This window comes from Corvus hawaiiensis, chromosome 18 (genome assembly GCF_020740725.1).
Source record: "Corvus hawaiiensis isolate bCorHaw1 chromosome 18, bCorHaw1.pri.cur, whole genome shotgun sequence".
Classification (NCBI taxonomy): Eukaryota; Metazoa; Chordata; class Aves; order Passeriformes; family Corvidae; genus Corvus; species Corvus hawaiiensis.
Window position 1 is genome coordinate 14460689 of NC_063230.1, and position 21366 is coordinate 14482054.

General features: G+C 47.7%; 1 protein-coding gene across 1 annotated transcript in view; it reads right to left on the minus strand.

Moving 5' to 3' along the window:
- Positions 1-665: 665 nt before the first annotated feature.
- Positions 666-21366, minus strand: part of TMEM132D (transmembrane protein 132D) — a 208292-nt gene continuing 187591 nt past the window's right edge. The window contains exons 6-9 of the mRNA XM_048322962.1: positions 9158-9363; positions 7872-8145; positions 6363-6554; positions 666-3532 (exon numbers count right to left, since the gene is read on the minus strand). Coding sequence (XP_048178919.1) covers positions 2363-3532; positions 6363-6554; positions 7872-8145; positions 9158-9363 — 1842 coding nt within the window. The 3' untranslated portion in view covers positions 666-2362. The remainder of the gene's footprint in view (positions 3533-6362; positions 6555-7871; positions 8146-9157; positions 9364-21366) is intronic.

Genomic DNA, 21366 nt, shown 5'->3' on the forward strand with positions numbered 1-21366 from the left:
AAAAGCACCCGAAATAGCCCCAGAGTTGGAGGCAAGGCTGGGCTGGAAGGCGGCTGGACCTGCGCGGAGGCTGCCACGCTTTGCTGCAGCACCAAGGCTGCTTCCCTCACCTGAGAGCTCACCCAGAGCTTGTCTGGACCCTGCACTGTCCTGTCCTCAGGGCTGCACCTCGTCCTGCACTGTGCTGCTGCTGCACCTCGTCCTGCACTGGGTCATCCAAGCCTTGAGCACAGGTGCTGAAAGAAACCAAAGACCATCTCATCTCCAAAGTATTGGGCACATTTGCTCTATTTACTCAACTCTCCTAAAACTGCCTTAAAAGGTGTTTAGCCAAATGTGGATCTTCCCAAGAGAAGAAAACCAGAGCTCAAACCCAGAAACTCACATTTTTGGGCTTTCAGGCTAGAAATACAGCATGTGGATTTATCTGCAAATAGTTTCAACTCTTGGAAGGGTGACTTGGTTGCACGGACATTTGTAGCATAACACATTGTTGGAGCTGTGTGTTCTGCCCCACCACTGCACAGTGTAAAACTCCGTGAGGGGATTGTGCCATGAGCGTTCCTGGATTCATCAAAGGACACAGCTCCGTATTGCTGCCAGGCTCTTGCAGGGTAAACCTTCTGACAGTGAAAGGAAAGAGGCATTCAGAGTAGGAAAAAAGATGAAGCCACTAAAATGCAAATTTTATTCACAGTTGGCATGTTTATAAATATATATATTACATTCTTACAATCTACAGTACATTCTAAATATAGAGGGATTCAATCTAAGTGTTTGTGGGAGGGCGGGCGTGTATTAAACTGAGCAACCTAGATTCAAGGATGGAAGACTTAACAAAAAGGGGGCAAGGACTTACTCCAGAAAATAAAGGAAAACTTGAAATATTTGTATATATAAAATCCATTACCTGGATTTTAGTTAGTGCTTTGGCACTTTATCACTGGCCATTGGAGACTGCTGTTGGACCTCACAGGAAATGTCATGGTTTGAGGGCTGGAGGGCACGTCAGGTTGGAAGGGTAATCACTGAAATCCTACCATATGTACATCCTTATCAGAAGAAAACAAAAGATTATCATCACCCCTGGGAGAAACCAATGTTATCTGCTGAGTCTGGCTGTGCAGGGTTCAATGTTGGATGTGCAGCTCTCCCCTGTGACCTCCCAGTGCCCTCTAAACGTGCTGGGCAGGGGGCTAAAGAGGGGGGAAGCACAAGAAACTGAACAGCCCTACCTCCCCTAGGGGAGGGGATGCACAAAGAGGCAGCTGCTGGTGGTGTCCCGTTCAGCACAAGTGGCCCTGAGCCCAGGGACAGTGGCCAGCTTTGGGAAATGACAGCATGGACAGCCAGGACAGTGTGGTACCAGCAGGGCTGTGCTCGGCAGGAGCCAAGGAGGAGTGAGTGTGCACGGGAGGGGAGGGAAGGAACCACAGCTTCCAAGGCTGCCTGATCCTGGTGAGTGCCCTCAGGATACCAGATGGGGGTCCAGGGAAATGGCTGGGAATACAAATTCAAAACAGGACAGTCAAATAAAGTGGGCTTTTAAAAATAGCTCATTCTCTCAAACTTTCCAAAACAGACCTTCCTTAATACGAGTGATGTTCTGAGTATAGATTATATCCTCTCCTATTTTACAAATTAAGAAATACCGAAAATTGGCTGGCAAAGTTTATTACCTTGGCATCTACTTAAAAAGAGTTTCAGTTTGAACTGTATATGTGTATCCATTGTCAGTGCTTGGGAGGCAAACATGCTGGTTTGTAAACAGCCCAGTTATCCTCTATCCCCTCCAGATTCTTTGGAAACTCATGACTCCTCAGCTCTGGGAGCTGCTTCGTTCACACTGTTGGTTTTTGTCAGCTTTAAATTAATGTTCCTGGATGAATATTCTCTGCACGTGGCTCGAACGACATGCTCCCTTCATGGATCTATTTATTTTGAGACCAATCTTTTGCTTTTAACCAAAGCTTGCAATATTGAACAGTAGAGCTGTGTGAGCTTTGTAATATCCAAACTGCACTGGAGTTTGTTATATTTATTGATTTCCTGGGAAAGCTCAGAGAATGAGACCGTATTATTTTTCTAAGTTCTTTTTTCATCTTACTGTGTATCAAAAAACCACACACATCTCTCACTTCCATCTCTGAGCACAGAGAAGACTTGAATTTTAAGAGCTGTCCAGGATCTCTGCTCTCCCAGCTGCTTTTGGGCGGCTTCTTGGGGCTCCACTGAGTTATTATCCACCAGCTGATTCTTGTTAGAATACAACATTTTGCCCCACTACCCAAAATTAAAGGCAGAAGGTGAATGAAAAACAAACAAACAAACAAACCAAACAAAAAAAGTCTTTCGTGTCTCATTACGCATTCTCGTGTAATCTCTCCATATAGTTTTTAAGTTCTTTGCACTCCCCCAGGTCCATATCCTGGCAGACCCATTTAATGTCATCCTCATTACTCATCAAGATTGAGTTGACAGTTGGACACCCATCATCAGAGGAGATGGTGGTGAAGGTGGTGAATTTAACCCGTTTCCTCTTAGAGGTAGGAGAGGTGGTTGGTTCACTTTTCTGTTCTTTCCCTTCAGTGAATGTGGACTCAGGAGACCTGAAAGATTGTCCATTGATATTTTTGGTGGCAGTTGTGCTGAGGAGGTATTTGCTCTCCTCATAGTCCACTCCTCTGTCGATGGCTGTGATACGTTCATCTTGTTGGGATGAGAAATTTATGTGATTCTCCAGGAGTTCTGTCCTGTTGCTCAGCCCAACCCAGTCATGAGAGTGGCTCATGCCCTCCTGCTCTTCGAAGGGAACTTGTTTGTTTCTGTACTTCAAAGCAAAGGTGACACAGTTGATGAGGAACACCAGGATCGCCAGGCAGAAGACCCCCAGCAGAGCATACATCCCGATCTCCAGGTCACTGAGGCCCCGGGGTGTTTGCACCAGGTCGTTCTCCTCCGAGTCTCCGTTGTCTCTTGGCAGATCCACCTGTGCAGGGAAGCTCGTGAAGTCTATGGGCAGGTTCTGGCTGTCATCATCCAGGAGGCTCTCTCTGTCTTCTTTCCTGCTCAGAATAGACCTGTGCGTGGTGGTGCCCCTGCCCTGCTCGTGGCCCATGGAGGAGCTGTAGTACTGCCCATCCCCTCTTTCCTGCCAGGTGTTTTTCTGGCGCCGGTCGCTGGCGTGGTTTTCCAGGTGGACACCAACACCCCTGTGCTTGCTGTCACTGATGTTCGGGTTGGCATCACTCTGCCCAAACTTCACTTTAATGCTGCCACTCCCAACAGCCAGGATGCTCTTCCTTTTGGATTTCTGGCACGATTCACTGATCACCATCTCCACCTTCACCAGGGTCCCCTGGCCCTCGGTCTCAGCAGCAATCACAGGCCACCTGAATTTGGGGTCATGGTGGATGGAGACCACCTTCTCATCCAGCGAGGTGGCTGACAGGGAGAAGTCTTTGGAGTCATAAATATCCAGGGGCATGACAGATCCATCACTGAACTGGATCCAGCAGCTGATGGCTGCCTCCTGTAATACGTAAGACAAATATGCACACACTCAGAATGATCACTGAGGGAAATGTGCTCCATTCTGGTCTATTCCCTCCTCCTCACAAGATCCATGTACCATTAGTAATCAGAAAAGAAATAAATAGGAAGAGCAGTGAAATTAGTATCTTGCCAAGATGTGAAGAGAAATACTAGTCTAAAACACTCGTTGATAATAACATTTGTTTCCACAAAGGTGCTTAAAGGAGCTGTATCCCCTGGGCTCTGCAGAATCCACTTCAGCACCATAATTAATTGCATGTCAGGAAGCATTACCAGTGACTGAGATCATTTACTGTTGTATATTTAAATAAAAAACCCCAATGTTATTTCTAAACTACTTAAAAGACAAAGTCTCCTCTTATTACACAAAACACACGTTGAAAGACAGCTAATATAGCAAACAGGCCCATACATGACTCCATACCATCACTCCTTGGTTTCTGTCTCTCAAATTAAATTAGCAGATTGTGTAAGCAGAGGAAACCCATCAGTTGCTTCTTTAGGAAATGGCCAGGGTAATTTTTACGCTTGTTAGCAATTAAAAGCAAGACAATAATAAAGTTTAATCTTGTGTCACAGCAATGCAGATTGTGTACTCCAGTGTGCGTGGAGGCTTTCTCTGAATGCAAATGAATCCGACCTGGGTACCAATTCTGGAACAAATGTGCCTAATGGTGCAGCCTTCCTGGGATCCTTGACTTCTGACTTCTAACTTGAAACATTTTAAAGTATTTTTAAATTTCAGAAAACATGTCCTCACCCATTTCTGAAAATCAGGCTCTCTAAGGACTCTCAAATGGCTACTGAAAATTGTTGTGCTATCTGACAAAATCTTTGTATTCCTACATTGATCATTTGCAGACAAAATTCAGGTTGCTCTCCTGCAATCTCATTCCTGCTTCTGATGGTCTGACTCGCCCTGGTTTGGTGGGCATATCTGCACCTTAGTAGACACTGGAGAATCCCCACCAGACAGACTCCTGGCTCCATCAGTGGATTCTCTACTGTCTGAAATGGGCTTTTGGTCAGAGTTGGGATCACCTTGCTCTGACAGTCTGCCAGACAGACAGACATCCAGCCAACAAATTAACTTGTGAAAACCATGAATATAAAAGTCCTGTTTCTTTAAATAAGCAGTTTTCCATACAGACAGTATTTACATTCTAACTCCACATATGTATAGAGAACAAATACATATGATTACCCTTTAAATTGTTCCTAGCACAAAGTCATTCACCTGCTCAGAGCATGGAGAATAAGCTTCCAGTCTTTTGGGATTGTATCGTGCATAATCTACTGGCCTGATTCCGAAATCCTCAGAGCCACGGAGCTCCCCCTGCTTCAATGGGAGATTTGCCTCTGTCTCTATTTCAGGACAGAGCCCTAAGACTTTGCTGACACTGTCATAAATCCCGGCTTTGTGTTTATTAATCTTTGGATGTTTCTTGAAGGCTGCATAGAATTTGTGTCATCAGCTCTCATCCTCCCACTGTGTTGCTTAAAGCTGCATAATCATTTAATCATTTTGCATTGCTTTGCTTATAGGGACTGTGCTCTGAAAATCATGTCCTGAGCAACAGAGGGACCCAGCTGCCTTCCAAACCAGAGTCAGCCCTTCCAGAGAGGAGGGCACACAACTCCCTCTCTGGTTTAGTGTGGATCCAGTGCTGCCCTGACTGCACCCCTGCATCCAGGGAAGGACCTGTCCAGACTCCATTTCTGGGAACTGAAATGCCAGAGCAGTGGGACTGACTGCCATCAACGCCTGCTCCTGGGCTGGACTCAGGGCACCCTGTGTAACTCCCCATGTCAGCAGTGGATTAGCTCACTGGCCTTCCCTCAACCTGCCTGGCATCGATTCCTGGACTCCTGGAACACTATGGGAGCCTGATTTTTATCACCCCATAAAGACAGCAGCTCTGCATTATTTCTCATCCTGCATCCCAAGGATAAGACTCTGTGATGAATTAGAGCACCTCAACAGTTGGCCAGACTTCAAATGTGCATGCCATGATCATTTACCTTTAAAGCTCAGAACATGCTTAAGTGTTAAGAGCCCCGTGCATCCTTGATGAAAGTCCCAGACTGATGGATTTGGGTTGGAAAAGAAGTTTAAATTTCAAATGTATACAGAAGCACAAGGACAAATACCAAGCAGGGACTGATGAGGACATGGCAAAGTCCAAAAGCCCTTGGTAACTGTTGGTTCCTAATAAAGGAACTAAGAGTAATAAGGGGGAAAAAATGGTTTATGAAATCATGAATCAGGAAATGAGTCAGTGATGCTGATTCACATTCTAGTAATGAATCAGAATGAAAGGGATGTTCCCTGACTTCTTAAAGTGCTCACAGGAAGTAACTAAAGGAAAAAGAGTTGGGCACAACACAGATCACTTTCTCATGTAAAGATGGAATTAAAGCGTTGATTTGGATGTCTGTGGTGAGAGGTTGAACATGGCAGGATGTCCTGGAATGTGGTAGGTGCTGGATGGGACAGAAAAGGGGGGTGTGGGTGTGTGCAAGGGGACTGCTGGTGCTCAATTCTGACACATCACTGAGTTGCCTGTGTTATTTATGGGATCAGCCATGACAGGAGGGCTGTTTGGTGCCTGGGGCTGTTTAAACACAGTGCCCTTTTTGTGAGATCTTTGTTTTTCTGTTTAGGGCCCTTGGTGGCCTTCGGGGAAGTCCCATAAGCAGAAGTTTCATTAGCACACTATTAGTAAAAATCTGCTTGGTTGCAGTAGCTGGAAATGTCAGCTGCAATGACTCAGAGCAGGGTCCTTCCCACAGCCCAGCACCAGTACCTGCTTTGGGGACTGGAGCAGCTCTTGTGCTACAGCTGTAGCAAAGATGGCCCTGTTGCTTCCCGGGCTGAGCTGCAGAGAGAGGGACAGTCCTGTCACCAGCTGCACTCCCAGGTCAGTTATTGTCACCTTTTCGTCCAGGACTGTCACTGTCTTCTCAGCCAAGATGGCATCTGAAAGTGGGGACAGTATCTGAGAAGAAAAACTGAAGTTAGCAACAGCCATTCTGTACATAAAATACCACACAGAACTGTGCTGACAAGGGATGTTTATGGTCATGGGAAGAATTTCACACAGCAGACACTATTAAAGTATGATTAAAAAGGGCTACTCATATTCTGTAACTCTTCTGCAATCATAGGGGCCTTGTAACACCTTTCACCTATGCAACTGTAATAAGATGTGCCACTCACCTCTGCAATGTGCCAACTACATCTGCTTCAGGTGTAGTAACAAGCTGTAAATGTAATCTTCATGTGAAATTTAAGTATTTTATTAATCCTCATGTTTTGAGGTACCATAAATAAAATGCAGTCTGTAAATTTATCTAAAGTCCATTGAATAAACTGTATTTATTTCTATCCTATGGAAAGAAAGGGTAATGTATTGCTACAATAACCTCTCATGGTACTGAATACAAAATTGACAGAGAAAATTTGTTTTGGTTAAGAAAATACACACAGAGGTCAGTGCAGTGATACATGACATCCAAAGACGCTCATTAGCAAGCGAGTTGAATTTAATGATCCATACAGGGTACAGAGCATTTTTAAAGCAGCTTATAAGAGGTGTTCTTTAAAGACAACTTGCTCTCAGCTTTTTACCCTTGGATTTTTCTTTGCACAGTTTTGTGTGCACTGGTTGGAGCATTGTAAGTTCCAGAACTTTAGAAAGGCATTCAGAAAATCTTTACAGATTTTGCAGGAAGAATCCAATTTCTGCAGCCTTGACAACCTCGGTATCGACAGGTGTGCTGGTTGTTTCTGCTTTGACACTTTGGGATGATAAGCATGTTTGGAGAGAGAGATTTTTTTTCCCTGTTCTAATGTTTGTTAACATGTTTTCTACTTCAGTATCACTGAAACAATCTCTCTCTCCCCATCTCCTTTTCCTTTTAATTAATATTATATTCCAGTCTCACTTCCTTAACCAGCTCTAGTTAATTTTCACTTTACCCTTTGCTCTGTCAGTGTAGGCTGGGAGAAGACTGAGCTGTTCCACCAGCTGCATGCCTTGTGATAACCCTTATCCTGGCTCCAGCTTCAAAAGCAGCCTTAGACAAAAATAATCAGAAAAAGCCTCCCAATATACAGGTTGGATAAAATTAAATAAAACTGTGATCTACTATACTTTGGGGCACAAGATAAGGAGAGAAAACTATCTCCTCCATGTCTTCTAGCTCTTGCTGCAATTCTTTTGCATTCAAAAATCGTTGGCTCCAGGTTTTGTTGTTAATGCTGGATCACCCCATGCCCAGGGAGGAACAGAACACATCAGTGATTTCCTTACCTGAATCGTGGTCATTCCAAGCTCCAGCCCAACCAGAACCTGCCCGTCCTGCAGCCTGGCGATCCTCGGCTCCTCCACCTGCATGAAGTCCCTGACGAGGTCGGTGATGTCCAGCTGCCAGTCGGAGCCCAGCAGGAAGCTCAGCGGGGCCCCAGGCTCCGGGGCCTCAGCCACGAACTGCGTGAGCACCCTGACCATGGCGTGCTGGTACTGCAGGGTGCAGCCCCTGCCCCTGCGCTCATCCTCATCCTCGTCGTCGCTGTCCCTGGCCGGCCTGCCGGGACAACAGCAGGGAGAAGTGAAACTGTGTTGGGAGAGCCTGGAACAGGAGAGCTGCTGCTGACCTAAGTCTGCAGCCTGGTTGTGGGACCAAGCTGCTTCCTTCAGGTTCTCCCACTTTTATCCTGTTTCCCTTGTTCGTAACTCCAGGACAGCACTTGAGATCACCAACTGGCCTCCCAGCTTTGCTACCACACTGTCCCCCCCAAATATCTTCCATTATTTTCCATGTCAAGTCCTTGCTTTCCGGACGTTCACACTTCTTTTCTTTCTGGATCTTCCCATAAACATCTTTGTGTTGCCATGGAAATCTCCTCTGCACCTACACACACATCCCTCTCTGTACAGTACAATTTGAAATCACATCTCCACCAAAATGTCTTTGCTCTGGTACTAACAGAAACCTGTCACAAATGTCTTCATTTGCAGGTGGGAATACCAAGTACCTACTCTATCAATTCGTTTCTCTTGTTCTTAATAACACTGACAACAGACGCAGACAGTTCTGACCTGCTTCATCCATCCTCTGTTCTGTGGGCACTGGCAGAGTCTGAAAGCTCTGTCCTGACTCTGGGACTCTGATCACTGCCATGGGACCCTACAGGGATCTGAAACAGGTATGTGCTAATTGTGACCACTGACAATGGATCCATGAACTGCCAGGACCTGTGAACAGGCTGGAGACTGACCAGCCTTGCCAGAGCTGGTTCTTGCTGATGTCTCCTTGCTGCCTCGTGCCTGATCCTGCCTAACTTGACCAATTGGCTCTTCCCATCTTAGTCCTTAGTGCTACAAAAGGAAATTGATTTCCAATATAGGTTCGTGCAGCCTGCAGTTTCCATTTCCCTTAGAAGTCCAGTGCAGGAGCCTACTGAATAAATGTCTGGTGACCTTCAAATTTACAGCAGAATTGCATTAAGGCCAAATGAGCATGTTCAGATCCACTGGCCCTGACAGGTCCCTGGCAAGTGCATAGCCCAGAATGAACATCCTCTAATGAAACCTACCTCTTATTAGAGATGATGGGGACTCTCCACCCCTTGATCTGATTTAGTTCTGTGTCAGAGACCTCTATCTGCAGCGGGAGACGAGGAATCCAGACTGTCATTTCTAAAGGGGCACTCAGATGCTGGTAAGTAAAATTAACTATGACATTCACTTTGCCTTTCATTTCCTTCCCATTGACAAAGACATAGTCACATCTGTCAGAAACCTGGAAATAAAAAGGAGAAGGAAAAAAAATTAATGAGTCTCTTCATGAATTATAAAGTTCACTACATGCTGGGTAAGTGAGTAGGAGGAAGAGAAAGGATCTAGGTTTAAACTAGCTCCAGGTTCAGAGGACAACTAGGACTAACGAGAAAGGTGCCTGGTGTGCCCTTCATAGCCTGTATAATTCAGCATCGTTTTAACAGGCTGGCTTTTCCTGCTATAAACAGTTCTAGTATAATTTAAGATAAGAGAACAGCTTTTTTTTTTTTGTCCTTAATTCCCACTCCAACCGCAGGACAGATCTAGTAAAATGGCAGGGACAGAAGATTCCTCTCCTCTCCCCAAAGCTCAGCCAGACTTCCCAGTCCTCCTGCTCTCCTGTGTGCAGCCCAAGGAGCCCCACTCACCTGGAGCAGGAAGAGGTAACTGAACTGAGAAGGGGCTGACCTTTCTAATCAACCCCAGAATGGGACAGAGTTCTTCACGAGTCCTGCCACAGGTACCAGGGAATAGAAGGTCACAACCAAAAGGAATCCCAGGGAAGAGCTCACTGATGCCCAGGGCTGTCCACTGGGCCCAAACAGCTTCCTCCCTGCTGCCAGCCTGGCAGAGGCCTTACACAACTCTGGAGCAGAGCTCAAGCCAGTCCTGATGTCACTTTATTTATTACCTGCAGCTCTGGACATCAATATTGCAGAGAGTTAGTAAATCTCACTCGAGCAATTTAACAGTTACTGCAAGGATCTAGGTGAGCTGACAGGACCTGTTCATTACAGTTAGTTAAAATATATGAGTAAATGTGCACGTCAAATAATTTATTAACTACCACTTTACCGTGCTGATGATCTGAAGGAATGATCTATTAGAACCCTGAACTCTTTTCACAATCCATTACCAGCCAGCCCTTCTATTCCATTCCATCAATGTGTTTAATATTTCTCACTCTGGAATGTATAGTCTCATCCTCATCTGAATGTAATGCCATTTTCTACTTTTCTGTTTAAATGCTAAATGAATTTAAATCATATTTAAATATCACCAGCTTTTGTAGGATAATTTGCATTCCTGATATTATTATCTTTAAACAACAACACCCCCCTCCCAGACAGATCCACAGTGAATGCATTTCCATCCTGGCTTGTCTGAGCCTAGGTAACACACCAAGAAAAGGTTATCATGGCTTTTGCAATGTCTCCTTCCCAAGCAAAGTCTGCTTTAAGGTCAAACTCCTGTAGTTGCTGTCGGTTTCAGCAGGAAAGTAAGGAGTTTGTTTAGAAGCAGAGTTATGGGTTTGGGGATTGTCTCGTGTAAGCCTGTTTTACATCAGCTCCTAACAGCTCCTGTCAGGATCCAATCTCAGTGTGTTGCCCAGCAGGAAAACCCAGCTGCTGTCAAAAACCCCTCAAAACATGAGGGGAGGAGCTCAGAGCAGGCAACTGAGCACAGACACGTCCCAGGCTGGCTGGGGCCTCGGGCACTGATGTTACATCCACTCCCCACAGTGCTGATCCCAACTGGCCTGGGACTTGGCAAAACTCCAGAGAAGCTCGATGTGAGCCTGCAGGAATGGCTGCAGGGGAGGCTGGAAGCACAAGCACATCCCCTTGGGGGAGCAGCATGTGTGGGCAGCAGCACCAGAGCACACATTCCTGTTTCTTGCAGGAGCCATACTACTGTGAGCGGGATATTTTCAGGGCAAGAACTGCACCGTGCTTCCCTCCTGCAATGTGTGATAGCCTGTCCGACAGGCAGGAGGGGAGAAGACCTTCAGGCAGTGCCTGGCACATCTGCTCCTTCTCCCACCTTGCTTCTCGCTAAGTGGAAATCGTCTGCTGCTTGCTGGCACGGTGCTTATCCCTGTTGCCTTTTTGTATTTTAAGTGCTGTTCTCACACCAGACAAGTCTCTTATGTGCTAATGAGCTCTGTCTGCTGCTTTGTGCCTTCCCCACTTCCCCTGAGACACCAGTGGGGAGAGAAACTGGGCAGAGCCTCAGAGTGCTGATTTCCACCTGCGAGGCAACAGATAAAGCTGGAGACAGAGTGGCCCCGAGGTCACACCAGCCCGGGGGCTGATGGCCCTGGGCTCCTGCACTCGCCCTTGTGCTCTGCAGGCTGGACCAGGGGCACAAAGGAATGCTCTGAACACCAGGATTTTCCTGGGTAGCACCTGGGTAAGAGCTTGCCACCTCTGCTTCTAGCTACCAACACCTCACATTGGTCAATCTTAGCTAATTAACACATTAGGCCATTAAACGTGATAAACCTAGGACTGAAGTCTTAAGGCACTTAGGGACTGAAACACTTCCCAGTGACTGAGGGCAGCAGGTAAGCTTTTGTGCCTGGCAGCACAGAAATCAGAGCTGAGCTTCCAAACCACCGTGTGGAGCCGCTGGGCCTTGCAGGTCCCTTTCGTGTCCCCTGCATGTCCCTTCCACATCCCCTGCCTGTCCCCGTGTATCCCCTGCGTGTTCCCTGCTCTGCACTCGGCCAGGGCTGCTGGCAGGGCACCTGCCAAACCTCTCCTGGCCTGGGTAAGGCTCTGCTGTCTGAACAGTCACTTTTGAAGCACACACACACAGTGCAGGTGGGATTTTGCTGCTGTTTTTATTATCTGTGAGCATGTAAAGAGCAGCCCAGCACACAGAACTCAACACACACTCTCCCAGGCACAGAGATAACAGCTGAATTATGCTAGTTAGAGATGGGAATCAGACTCTCAGATTTGGAATCCATTAATACTCAAGCAATAACAAGACAAAGAAAATTTGGCAGGCAAACAGACGTCGATTCCAACTTTATCAGGGTTTACTGCACAACGAGAGTTAAAAAAGAATCCATCCCTAAAAGACTACTACATGAATGATTAAATAAATACATGACCTTATGCCTTCAAGATTATGATTTATAAAACAAACTGACGGTCAGGAAAAAAATGGCTATGCTTGGGATACCCGCCTGTGCCTGTTTCCCTGGCTGTAAGTGAAGTCGGCAACAACTATGAGCTCATTCAGTTCCCAGCCAGCCCTTCACTGTTGGGATGAATAAGCATCACTGTTCTGCTGCAGTTTGCATGCAGTCCTAACAGAGCAACATCAAAACATGGGGCAAAGTACAGTACATTTTCATAAATCAGGCCAGCACATTCAGAAACAGGTCATCAATAGACAGGCAGATTAGCCATGCCCGTGTTCCTGCAGACACATCCGAACCATTCATCTTCCAGCACAGAGAAGGGATAAAAAGATGGGGGGGGGGGGAAGAAAAATCGAGCTTCTCTGTCTCTTCTGAGATTGTGTTTTCCAAGCTGTTTATTGGGAAAGAGGGAGTATCTTGTGCAGCGAGTTTGCTGGGCCTCAGCTGAGCCTCTGCAGGACAAACATGCACGGGAGGAAGGGCTGTCCCAGGCAGTGGCAGCTGGCACTCTGGGGACTGTCCCCACAGCTGGCACGGGCCCTGGGGCCTCTCTCATGGCTTCTCCCAGTGATGCTGATGGGAAGAGCCCAGGGAGGCTTCGGCTACCACAGCCCCTTCTGAGCCTGCATTTCCCTTCCCAGCCTGCAAAGGATTCCAGCTCCTCAGCCGGGCAGGCAGCTCCTTTCCTTCAGCATTAATTCATATAAAGGGGCTTGGAGTGCCGCCAGCCCCTGCCCAGCACGCTGGCCTCACCACGGCTGTGCTTGCAGAGCATCCAAGCAGCGCACAAAGGCACCAGGGAGCCCTGCACATGCCCTGGGAGTGCCCGGCAGAGTGGGGCTGCAGCAGCCTGGGCACACAACAGAGATCCCAGCCAGCCAGCAAACACTGTCTGAAACGCAACAGCAGCTACAAAGGGACTGGAGCAAGGTGGGTGATTTGTGGGGAAAACCAAGCTGTTTGCTTTCCAGAATCCAGGGACTCCCTCCCATCTCTCATTTCCCCCTCTTGCTTTTGAGTTTTGGTATCTCAGGGACGGCAACTCCAGTTTTCAGTAAAGGTGAGAACGGCTCAAGAGAGAAAGAGTAGATTTTCTTTTACTGCTAATGTACTGCTGGAATACATCTCTGTGTTGTGGCCACCGTGATTCAAGGACATTATAATGCCATTAAACCCTTCTGGTGCTGTGCTCCCTTGCTAAAGCTTTTCTAGGCTTTGTGTCACTGGAGCTTTTCACACAACTACACTGAGCTGACTTCCATTAATTAAGCGAGGCTGTACTTAGCGTTCACAAGATGCTCCAGAAATTCTCTCGGTACAGGGCTTTTATCTCTTGAGGGACTGAGGTTTGAATGGCCTTTTTCGGGCATGAACTTGGTAGGTTATAAAAGTGCTTTGGGTTTCTTTTGGCTCCTGCAGGTCCCCCTCTTTTTCTGACATCAGTGAACAGCTAAGACAGCTGCCTCTGAGTCACACACACACATCTAATCACTGAGTGCCAGGCACCGAGGGCAGAGGTCCGTCCCACACTGCCAGCACAGCACAGAGGCAGGAATTACATTTCCAAGTGCCCCACGCCCATACCAAACACGCAGCTTCTGGCAAGCTGGATGTGGAGTTCAATCATCAGTGCTACAAAAAAAATGTGCGGAGTGGAGCATTTCAGATGTGCTCAGCACTGAATTCAAACCCCCAGTCCGATTGTCAGCAAAGGGAAGAGAGCGAAGTCACTGCTGCTTCCTCCTGCAGCTCCTCGTGCAAATCTGCAGCGCCCGGCCCCACGTGCAGCTCTGTACTTTGGGTGCCCCCAAACCGAGCCCAAAGCTCAGCTGGCAGCCCTGCAGCTGGGCAGAGGATGCTGCTGTGCCACTCCAGCACAGAGCCCTTCCCTGGCAAACACAAGGAGGGCATTGCTGGTCCAAGGCACTTCTTTTTTACATTACCTCTAAAAGGCTGATTGTGCTGTTTGAACAGGGGTCATCTCTGTCCTCTAAAACTCCCCACCTTCTGTACACTCTTGGGGTAGGATCACAAACCAGAGGAATTAGCTTTTAGTAATTTCTCTTATTTTATTTCACTGTTTGCTACATTATCTGTGGAAGAACACACTAAACTCTTGGAAGCAGGACTTCAGCCAGCCCAGGGAGAACGTGGCAAGAAGCAATAAGGCCCCTCACAAATCCCACATGGTCCCTGTCACACCGACCTCCTGCATCCATGTCTCCAGTGAACATTGTTCCCATCCCTTTCCTAAAAGGATTTTAGTGCTTTTCCCACTGCCCTGGTGTGCAGCCTGTCTGTGGGAGATCTGAATTTGTGGCTGACTATTCCTCTGGTCCCATAAATCCTGCGTTAGCTTTGCGCTGAAGAGAATCCAAAGACACAGTGGGAGGGAGGGAAGGGGAATGTACATCATAACTCCTAGAAGAGGTACCCAGCATTTCACTGTCAGCTCTCAGGAATAACTGTAGCAGTCTTTCCCCACCTCATTATCATTATTAAATTCCCATGGGATAACAGTAAAGCCCTCACAGGAGACTGCTTTTCTGCTGCAGTAATTCTGCTGGAACTCCTACGAAGTCCCAGCTAATAAGTCTTTGAAAGTAAGATGTACCTTGAGCAGTTTAGGTCTCTACATTTCAAGGGTGGCCAGTTAGGAAGGTAAGCCTCTGATATTTCCACATAAAAATCTGTATTTGGGAATCACTCTGCCCCCATCCACGTTGCTGTAAATGATCATTCCCCCACACCAGCACTCTCTGTATGTAACATACACTTCAAACACAGCCCTGCCACCTTGGCAAGCTCATGGGATCTCTCCTGATTTAGCACCGCACACATTTTCCTTGGTCTACCAGCATAAATGGGGATATTTAGTAACATAAGTTATGATAATGAGCCCTGCCTAAATCACTGCTGTCAGAAGAAGAATGGGGGAGTCTCTTCTAACCATTAAAAATGAATGAGGAGAGAAATAAATAAGCAAAAGCAGCTCATTTGAGCTATAAAAGACTTGAGAACACAAGCTGTGTACCAAGGTACAAAAGGATGAGGCCATTATTAGCTCTGTAAGTCACTTATAAATGACTCGGGGGAGGCGGAGTCACCTTTAATCACCCGCGCTTAACCCGAGGTGCGAGATCGTTCTGAGATAGCTGAACCCAGCCTGAAATGATGCGAGGCACAGATAAATAACTCTGATGAGGCTGCAGCACAGGGGTGGATCGGCCCTAAGCCCACTGTAGGTCTCGAGAAGGGCCCTGTCCCAGTCTGGGGTTCCTGAGGAGTGTGAGGATCAGGAATCACCAGATCGATGGCAGCAGCAGATCTGTAAAACCACCCCGGATGCTGCTGGAATCAGGAGCAACCACTGAACAGCTGCTCTGGAGGCATAATTACAGCACCTCCTGTGCTGCAGAGAAAGATCTTCATTTTCTTCCCCAGAAAGAAGCAGTAAATGCAAATGGCACCGCACCAGGTTTAGGGATGCTCCTCCTGCTCCTTGGCTGCTCAGGGACTCTGCAGGTTCAGCATCCCAGGCTGGGCTGCTCCACAGCTGCTGAGAGAAGGATGACCTGGCCTGAGCCCTGGTGACTGGATTCCAGACAGACTTCAAACCCAGCCTCACCTGGATCAAAGCTTTCCCCATTTGGGGGAGATTTACACTGAATAAGGTCTTCTTAATTTTAAATATTTTGAATTTTAACTGCGAGGGTTGAAGTACCTGCTGAAATCTGAAAATAACCTTTCAAAGGTGATAAATATTAGAACAAGAGGGAATGGTTTTAAACTGCAAGAGGGCATGATTAAATTAGATATTAGGAAGAAATTCTTTACTCTGAGGGTGGGCAGGCCCTGGCACAGGGTGCCCAGAGCAGCTGTGGCTGCCCCTGGATCCCTGGAGTGTCCAAGGCCAGGCTGGACATTGGGGCTAGGAGCAGCCTGGGACAGTGGAAAGTTGAACCTTGATGATGTGCCTCCCAGCCCAACCCATTCTCTGATCCTATGACATGATGAGCTGTCTCCTCAAGACTTCCCAGCTCGTCATCCTTTCCAGCTGCTTCTCTGCTCTGTGCAGAAGGACCTTGCCTTTTTTAGAGGAGGGTCAAGTGACACATCTGGACTCTGCAGGTTCAGAAAAACCAGAGGGTGCTCCGAATTTGGAAAGTCCACACCTTCAAAGTGTCAGCACCTTTCTGCAGTGGTTTTCCTATCGCAGCATGACACCAAACAATACTGCACCCACGGCTGTATCTGCTTTTCCTACCCAGAGACAAACATCTCCCTTCGTTTTTAAGGGTCTTGTTTCCTGCCAGGCTTTCCACAGTGTCCTGATGGAAGCCCACCTAGCGCTGCTACAAACAGATACTAGCAGAGACCTGTGCACATGAAAAATGTTTTCTACTGCACTAATCCACCTGAAGCATCTCGCAGAGCATATTGATTAAGAGAGCTCTGATAGCAATTAATTTCTAAGAAATATTTTAGTTTGTTCTGCAGCTTTGTGGCAAACATCAATGTGTTATCCTCAGCCAAATACACCCGAGTGAAATACGCAATGGGGCATTTTAAAAGGCCTTACAATTCTGGGCAAACATCCAATTGTAGCTGCAAGTGTAATAGTTCCTTTGTGATCCGACACAACGCCTGCAGTGTGTTGGTGTTACCAACTGAAAAATCCCCTCATTAACAGCCTCTCCTCAGGAATCACCTTTTGCTTTGTAAAATCAAGACCTGGTGGATAAAACTTCAGTGGGTTTTTCCCTTCTGTTTCTTTTGCTCCCCTTTCCACTACTACAAACAGTCAATTTCTCGCTGTGCCGTGGATTTGCACAGATTTTATACATTTTTCGGGGTTGCAGTGAGAGAAGAGCAGCTCCTGCCCAGCCCTTTGTGAACACATCATTAATCTCTGTACACTCTGTCCTCACCTGTGATTTATTTCTGTCCGTGGGCTGCCTTTAAAGAGCTTGTCCCCACTGACCACTGAGCTCAGGCCAGCCAGGGGCCACCTGATGTGCTGAGTGTCCCCTCTGCCATGGGACTGGCAGTCGAGCTGCCTGGAGGATGAATGCTGCATTTCAGCAGGGCTTTCAAGACACCTACATTTACTTTCATTTTTGGGTCACGAAATTCAGTTTCATTTCAATTTCAAATGATTAAAATTATGTAAAAATACATAACATCAAGGGAAAAGTTATTTTAAAATGAAAAAATCAAAACATTTCATTTTGGAAATGTCACAACAAGTTGTTTCCTTGACACAACAGGAACCTGGTAGCATCCTTTTCTTCTTTTGTTTTCTGTCAGAAATGAAATTCCAGGGAAATTAGCATCATTTCATGAAGCTGCTTTACAGGACTACAAATTCTGGCTGAATAAACTCTGCCAAATTTTCCCCAATAAGGCTTAATCAACTGGGGCCACAAATCAAAACAAAATCATCACGATGAAACTCTGTTCAATTAAAATCCAATCACGCAGAATCCGTGGTACCTTTGGCACAATGAACAGTGCTACTCCCACGTGCAGGAGGGGAAGTAAAGGCACAGAACAACCTTTCCAAAAGCCCAGGATTGATTCCCAGCTCCCTCACACACTTACTAGATGGCTGTGTGTAATTTATTGAGATCAATACTCCCAAGGATACTGAAGTGTTAACTCCCACTGAACTCCAGGGGAGTTTGGTGGTTAAACCTCCCTAAGAATCCGGCCTTTAATCTCCCTTTGATGTATTTGTAAAACAAGGATCCTATCCCCCTTGCTTCACAGGGATTTTGCAAAGCCTAATCTGTAAGAAACAAGGAAGAGCTCAGGTGCTGGAGTTACACAACTGCACCTTGCTGTTGATTAACATTTATGTGCTGCTCTTCGGGCCAGCCCTTCCCCTCCTCACCTGCAGCAGCCGCTCCTGGCCCCGCCGAGGGCAGGGGCAGCTCTGGGGTGCAGCTCTGTCCCTGCCAAGCAGGGCACACACAGAGAATTCAAACGGCCTCATTCACTGCTGCTGCTCCCCGCTCCTCTGCAGCCAGAGCCATCCCTCATTTGCCCTTGGCTGGGCTGCAATTCCTGCTTTCCAGCTGGAAAAGGAGGTGGCGACTTCCTGCCCACCTGCTGCTCGGGATGCTCAGCGAGCGGCGATGCTGCCAGCACGGGATGAGCACAGCACCGAGACGGCTCCGTGTCCGATCCTGTATATCAGCGGGACGGGGCTGGCAGCAGAGCCTCAGACAGGCAGGCACTGTCTCATGAGCTGCCAGAAAGCTGCTGGACTCAGCCCACCTCGTGCGGGAGATTTTAGGAGCCACAATTGTTTGTAATCAATGTGAGAACGCTTTCTTGCTCCTGTTAATTAAGTTACATCTTCCTCTTTCTCTCTCGATCTGGAAACCACGAGCACTCTGTGTCACTCACTGCAGCCATCCGAGTGAAGCAGGAGAAGAATGAGAAACACAGCCAGCACCCCAAGCTTTTCCTCACTAAACTGAGAATGGCATTACTGCCCTCCCTCCAGGAAAGCCTAAAGAAGAGCAATGACAACAGAACAACTTTGCTTCGCACTCGTGAAAAGGAGGCTGCTCACTTGTCTCTGGGTAATGAGTACCTGATGGCCAAGGGAAGCAGAGCTGATGAACAATGTGACAAATCCTACAGACTAAACCAGGCTGCAAAGGGGACAGTCAGACTTCCAGATCCATCAGGTCCAGTCAGCGAAGCACCAATGGGGAGAGGAAGGTAATTAAGACACACAGAGAGCTTGGAATAGCCGGCTCTAGGGGCTGTCATCCCGTGTGTGAGACCCCTGCCCTCGGGAGCAGCCGGGAGCAAAATGCCTGCAATACCCGTCTGACCAAAGGAAAGTGTTTCCTGCAATTCCTGTGCTCTCCCAGGGCAGCTGAAGGACCTTAGGAATTGCTGAATCTGCCCAAAAGCAGAGCAGTCCCAGTGCTGCCTGGCTGTCCCAGCAGGCTGGGGCTGGAGCGCTCCCACAGCACACGGGCACCGGGAGCTCAGACCCAGACTGTGGCCAAATCCCACGCCTAAAGCTTCACAGGACATCTGTGACCCAGCCAAGAACTGAAACCCCAAATCCCAGGGCTCTCCTCCCAACAGGGCCCTGTTATTCCAGCCCGGGGCAGACCTGTTTAGACTCTGCTCTAACAGAATCACAGAGTATCCTGGACTGGAAGGCACCCACAGGGATCACCAAGCACAGCTCCTGGCCTTGCACAGGACAGCCCCAAGAAGCCCAGAGAAGGGTTCCCCTGGCCCCACCACCTGTGGGAGCACCAGGCTTTGCTGCTGCCACTCTCGTGGGACTTTTTCTCTCTCTGCAGTGCACACGGGCAGGCGTGAGCCGGGGGCTGCTGCCTGCCTCCCTGCTGGCTTTGCACAGCACAACACTCCCCTGGCTCTGCGCAGTTCCTCTTTTGGCACTGCCATCACACATAAACACAATTATGTTAACAAGCCTCTCTTTGTAAAGAACTCCTGTCTTTCTCTTCGTTGCCCTGAGCCTCGCTTCCAGTCACTCCTCATCCATCCTGACCAGGTCATTTCGGATGTATTGTGCAAGTGCAGAGGAGAGCTCTGCCTCACCACTGAATTCAAATGCCTTTTACACAGACGCTGCTTCCAAGGGTGTGGGTGGGACGGAGTGAGGCCACCACCATGTGCTGAGCAGTGTGGACTGAAGCTCCTCTGCACATCCCCATGGACTGCAGCTCCTCCACACACCCTGGCTTCATTTCCAGTGAAATTTATTTTTTCTCTGTTAGAAAAAAATAAGATCCTCCTTTAAAGGGTTTTCATAGCTTTATGGAAAATTGCTTAAAACCAAATAAAACGTAAAAATTCTTTTGTATCAACTGATGAAAAAAGAAATGACCATCCTTATTGTAGTTTTAAGCATGACTGCTATGAAATTTGCTGTGGGTTTGGTCCAACAAACCAACAGCTGTTGGTTTTCTTTGTAAAGAAAAAAATAGAGGAACTAGTTTAAAATGCTTTTTCTCTAAGGCCGTAAGAGAAATGTAAATTCTTTCAGACCATTCTGGACTTCTAAATTAGTTAGAAAAAAGCACTGGGCTGATACATTCTCTGCCTCCTTGGATTCACTCATCTTTCATCTCCATCACTGCATTGCAGACTAGCAGCATCGCTATTGTTCTGACAACATTCTCATTTTTCCAGCTTCCAAGAAGTCTCTAGACAGGGGTTGTCAGTTCTAATTATCCAGCTCGTGCTGCAGCAACCGGTGGTTACCAAGGTCTCGGGAACCCCACTTTCACCTTTTGCAAAGGGATGACAAAGCCTGGCCCTGGTCCTGACACAGCTGCACATGAGGGCAGGCAGCAGCAGGGGAAGGCAGGCACGTGGAACAGGAGGAGCTGGTGATGGTGGCTCCTCTGCCAAACCTTCCCAAGCACACCTGCAAGGGGCACCTGGGCTGGCTGTGGGCACATGGATCCTCGAACTGAGAGATCTGTGGAGATTTACAACACCCAGAGCCAGCTGAGCACTAAAAGCTCGGAGTTCCAGAGGAGTGGAGCTGTGCCCACACAATTCAGCTCCACATCTCCCTCCGGACACCACAGCACTGTGCAGACCCACCAGCCTGGGCATCTCTGTGCCACGGGCCGTGGCAGGACACACACACACACCACAGGCAGCTGACGGCTCAGCCCTGCACCAGCAAACGGGATTGGGTGCTCAAGGATCCAGTCTTGAGGAGAGCCAAATTCCATCCATCAAGGTGACTGCCCTTTGACTCTGGTAAGCTCTGAGCCTACCCCAAACAGCCACACTTCTTCCCTCCCACAGGGAAAGTCCTGTGTTTCTAAGCTCTGCCCAAACAGTAATGGGTTATACATAAACTTTAATTAGGGACACCAGTGAGGACTGATCTGACCCAAGCCAAGCACGAGACCAGACCTCCACAGACTTAAAGGAGATGAGAGATTCACAAGAGAAGTGATTGAAAAGACCCTGCAGGGAGAGGAGAATGCCAGGATAAAAGGAGTGGAGTTTGAACTCCTCAGTGCACTCAGACTGCAGTGTCCCACAAGCCCAGATCTGCAGGTACCAACT